Genomic DNA, 4,686 nt, shown 5'->3' on the forward strand with positions numbered 1-4,686 from the left:
CGGAGAATAGATTAGATGGTTTTGTTTACATGAACTTCTTTCTTGCAGCGGATGGAGAATATACTTAATGGTTTTAATTACATTAACTTCTTTCTTGCAGTGGATGGAGAATATACTAAGTGGTTTAGTTTACATTAACTTCGTTCTTGCTTTGATTGATTGATTGATTTAGTTTATTTTACTTCGCGTTTTGTGCCTCTTGGCTAATTTGCGAAGATGGGGATGTGTGATGAAATGATGAAATTGATGAATGGACATTCACAAACAACCAAGCCCGACCGGGATTCGAACCCGGGACCCTTGGCGTCGCAGCGCGATGTGCTAACCACTCGACCACAGGGTCGGGCAACTTCGTTCTTGCAGTGGACGGAGAATGTATTAAATGGTTTTGTTTACATTAACTTCATTCTTTCAGTGGATGGAGAATAGATTAAATGGTTTTGTTTACATTAACTTCTTTCTGGCAGTAGATGGATAATTGATTAAATGGTTTAGTTTACATTAACTTCATTTTTGCAGTAGATGGAGAATAGATTAAATAGTTTTGTTTATTAACTTCTTTCTTGCAGTGGATGGAGAATAGATTGATTTTGCTTTATTTTACTTCGCTTTTTGTGTCACTTTTGGCTAATTTGCGAAGATGGGGATGAGTGATAATATGATGAAATTGGTGATTGGACACTCACAAACATCCATGCCCAGGCCGGGAATCGAACCCGGGCCCCTGGTGCCGTAGCGCGATGAGCTAACCACTCCGCCACACGGGCCGGTGGAGAATAGATTAATTGATTTGTTTTACATTAACTTCATTCTTGTAGTAGATGGAGAATAGATTAAAGGGTTTTGTTTACATTAATTTCTATCTTGAAGTAGATGGAGAATAGATTAAATGATTTTGTTTACATTAACTTCTTTCTTGCATTGGATGCAGTATAGATTAAATTGATGAAGGCACACTGATAAAAGAACACCCATGTCTACGCCAGTACGCGAACCACTCGAATCAGTGGAGAGATCATGAGACCAGCACTGGTATTGCCCATGGGACGATTTTGGTCTGTCTCGTCTCGTCTCGTCTCGTGAGCAATACTACCCAACTCATTCGGCCACAGAAACGTCAAATGAGTAATTTAATTCGAAAATATGTACTATACTACGCCTTAATAATAAAGTTCATTCCAATTAGGGAATGAAAAATCGTCTAATTCCTGAATGCATATATTGTTACATATTTATTCATAACCTTCACGAAGAATTGAACATTTTGTTCTACATCTGGATTCAGGTAATATTTTATTAAATTTATAAGTAATACTTGAATCTCTAATCGTTGCTAAAACTCAATAATCTTAAAACTACACACATAAATATTGAAAATAAAATTAACTACAGTAAGTTTTCATTATGCCCCTACATTTATTGTTGTTGCAGTTCAACAACAATGCTTCACAATTAAATATAATTTGTTTAAGAAAATTATGTGGTTAGCGAAGTCTGCTTTTGACATGTTCTTTGAAACCTTCTCAAATTTTGCGAAGGGAGTACTCAGTCAGTGGCGTACTTAAAGCTATCAAGCGAGAGCTTGTCTTCGATCAGCAAAGTGAGGCTTTACATACTATAAAAATGTCAAAATATTGACTTCAAATGCCAAATTATAAGCTTTTAAAAAGCAAAAAAGGTATCAATTTTCCTCTTAAATGCCAAGGTGAACTGAACTGCATTTTCATACAAGAATCATCCTCAGCACTAAATTCCTCGAATAATATTATTTTATATAATATGTATATAAAACTTCACTAAAGTAATTCGGACACACATATTATAAATGAGCTTCTGTACTGTACTAAGGGCTTATAAATTTTCGCGAGAAATAAAACATACATTTTATTATTATGCAAAAGTCATCTGCTGGTTATAACTTTTTCACTTATTTCGTATTATTACATTTGTAAGTTATTTTGAATGTCATTATTCTTTGGCTAGAGCTTCGATGTAACCGTGGAGTGTCGCCGTCGAAAAATAATAGCGCTACTGAAATTAATTCATAAATATGAAGCTCATATTTTGTGGTGGTCTAAGCTCCATATTTCTGTTTATGCCAGGAGCAAGTAATTTATCACACCAAAATAAATTGAACACTTCACTGGACATAATTACACTGAGCAATCAAACTTGTGTCAACACTATATTATTCTCAGTACCGCAAGTCAAGCGAGAAAATGAATTATCGAATTTTTTCTTGTTGGGTAATATTTTTCAATAGAACAATAACATCATTCATTCCAAGAATCAATTGCGATTAGTTCCCTCTATGAACAACCTCAAACTTGTGGTAGCAATCTCACTTTATGAATACACATAATATAGTAATTTTCAAATGCGTCTCATTCGGTGAGAAGTACAGTAGAGCGTCGATTATCCGAAGTAATTGGGGGACATGGGTCTTCGGGAAACTGGTTTATTCGGATAATCGAACTGTACATGTTTATTTGCCAAAAAGAAGTACTGTACAGTAAATTTATTCATAAAAACAGGCATCTCTTTAAGTATTACAAAGTAACGTACAAAGGCAACTTTAGTAGGAATATATAGTATGTGGTACAGTTTATTAAACAAAAATATGTACATATTACATACGCATTTTGCATGAACAATACATACACCGACAGAAGTGTGCTGATTGTTGAAACACAGCGACTGGCGGCTTGGCCGGTCAGCAGCGCCTTATGAAGGCCCCATTAGAAGCAATGTTCCGCCAGCGGTGGCTCAGTGCGGCGACTACTGTGGGAAACTTGGTTTGGGAGTGAGGGGGATGATGGACGGTAGGGTGGGAGAGTAACAGGTGCGAGCGAGTACACAGTTCGGTTAAGCGGTCGTTCGGTTGACCGACGTTCGGATAATCGACGCTCTACTGTACCTAACATATTAAGAAATATTTCGCACTGTTTCTATAATTTCGATCCAGAAAGAGAGGAAGAATAAGCCGCAGGGAAGAAACGTTCGATGAGGCAGAACACCGAACTAACAAGTAATCCTATACCTAAGATAATGAATGCACCCATCAGGTGAATGGCAGACAAAGGTGTCGGTTCGGGATCATTTCTATGGATTATAGATGTCACTGACATATCGGTCTTCCATTTGGTCATGAACCCAGATTCGAATAGTCTTAATGTTAACTTCTCAAATACTTCCGTAAAGAAGGAATTCTTTTGTAACATCATTGCAGTGTAGAAGGTTACAATCACCTCTTCCACAGCATGGACCAAGGAGGAACCATCTTCACCTAAGTACCTCATATTTATAAGGTATTCATACTGGTTGTTGTTGATGACCGTTGCAAAGTCTCGCTTAGTAGCAGTTTGATACAACGCCTGCATGCTACTTGGTATCACAATGTACCTCTGTGAGATAATTCTTGATATGGTGTCACTAGAGTCGAGGAAGTAATATCTAGGTATGGGAGTTCCGCCAAACTGAATCCCAGACTCTATCATCTGTTTCATTGTGTTCATGTCAGGCTCAAAACCGGGTGAAGTCAGAAACCCATACAGCATGCTTCCGTAAGCTGTTGTCAGCACAAGGGAGCACAAGACCCAACTAATGAACAGGAATCTCATAATAATCGTTCTTGGTTGACTACCAATCGAAATTCCAAGAAGTGTACTTAGCGCGCACAAACCAGGTGATTTCAAGAACAAACTCTGCTCTTCTTTCAGAAAATTCTTAGCGCTGAGAAGAGAAAACGTCAAGAAACACTTTGTAAGAATCAGCACAACCCATAACTCAACTGTGAACGACAGAATGACACTTTTCCAAGGCGCCAAGAGCAAAGACTTTGGAACAGCCCAGATGAACTGTATTTGTTGAAAATTTACAACTATATCTGTAACCTGATATCTCTTTACTGTCGGTATGAAGGAACCCACTGCTAAGTTTGCTCTGCCGTACACCACATCCCCAAAAGCTCCCAAGTACGATCCATTGGTATGTTTGAAACCATGCTTCAGTCCGTCCGTTGGGGATTTAATGGACAACGACAAGTTTAACTTTTCTGTCAAAGTTACCACCAGTTTACCTTCAGTACCATCCAGTGATTTTTCAGAAGTATCTTCTTCTAGTATTATATTCGGCGGGAAATGAAAAGTACTGATTCGCAGAGAATTCTGCTGGAAATTAAGGATTCTTGATTGTGGAATTACCTCGAAAATGTTCGGTGTTATCTTTGTCGAATTGAGAAGTTCCAGTTTTTCTACTTCATGACAAGTATTCACTGCACGTCTAAGGTACGCATAAAGAAGTATAGACTCGCTAGAGTATAATCCAATTACTAGTTTGCTTGAACTCAACTGATGTGCTGAAATCACTGACATTATAATACTTATATTTAATATATTTTGCTGAGGAAACAACACAAGTACTTTACAAGCAGCTGCGAATATATTAAGTGACTTAAGAGCTTGAATATTTTGAACAAAGTTTTCCACATCTGTAATTATTATAAATCCATTTACATCACAGCTCGGTCCTGATTTCAAACACAAATCGTTGTCCCGTAGCAACGTATTAGTTGGTCGTAGATTGTGGTGGCCTTCAACCAATATTGCTGCTAAGTCGTTGTAAATATTGTTAAAGATGATAACAATATTGTCAACTTGAAAGTGTGATGTGAGAGCACTCAGATAT

General features: G+C 37.5%; 1 protein-coding gene across 1 annotated transcript; it reads right to left on the reverse strand.

The window, feature by feature from the left end:
• Positions 1 to 2,948: 2,948 nt before the first annotated feature.
• LOC145985799 (putative glutamate receptor) lies at positions 2,949 to 4,373 on the reverse strand. The gene has a single exon (XM_083119888.1). The coding sequence runs from the start codon at positions 4,371 to 4,373 to the stop codon at positions 2,949 to 2,951; it is 1,425 nt and encodes a 474-aa protein (XP_082976014.1).
• Positions 4,374 to 4,686: the final 313 nt, after the last annotated feature.

The sequence above is a fragment of the Lepisma saccharinum genome, chromosome 1 (assembly GCF_977018435.1).
Source record: "Lepisma saccharinum chromosome 1, izLepSacc3.1, whole genome shotgun sequence".
NCBI classification, from domain to species: Eukaryota; Metazoa; Arthropoda; class Insecta; order Zygentoma; family Lepismatidae; genus Lepisma; species Lepisma saccharinum.

Excerpts from the sequence above, each read along its gene's own strand:
- LOC145985799 (XM_083119888.1), bottom strand. The coding sequence starts at position 4,373 with ATGTCAGTGATTTCAGCACATCAGTTGAGTTCAAGCAAACTAGTAATT.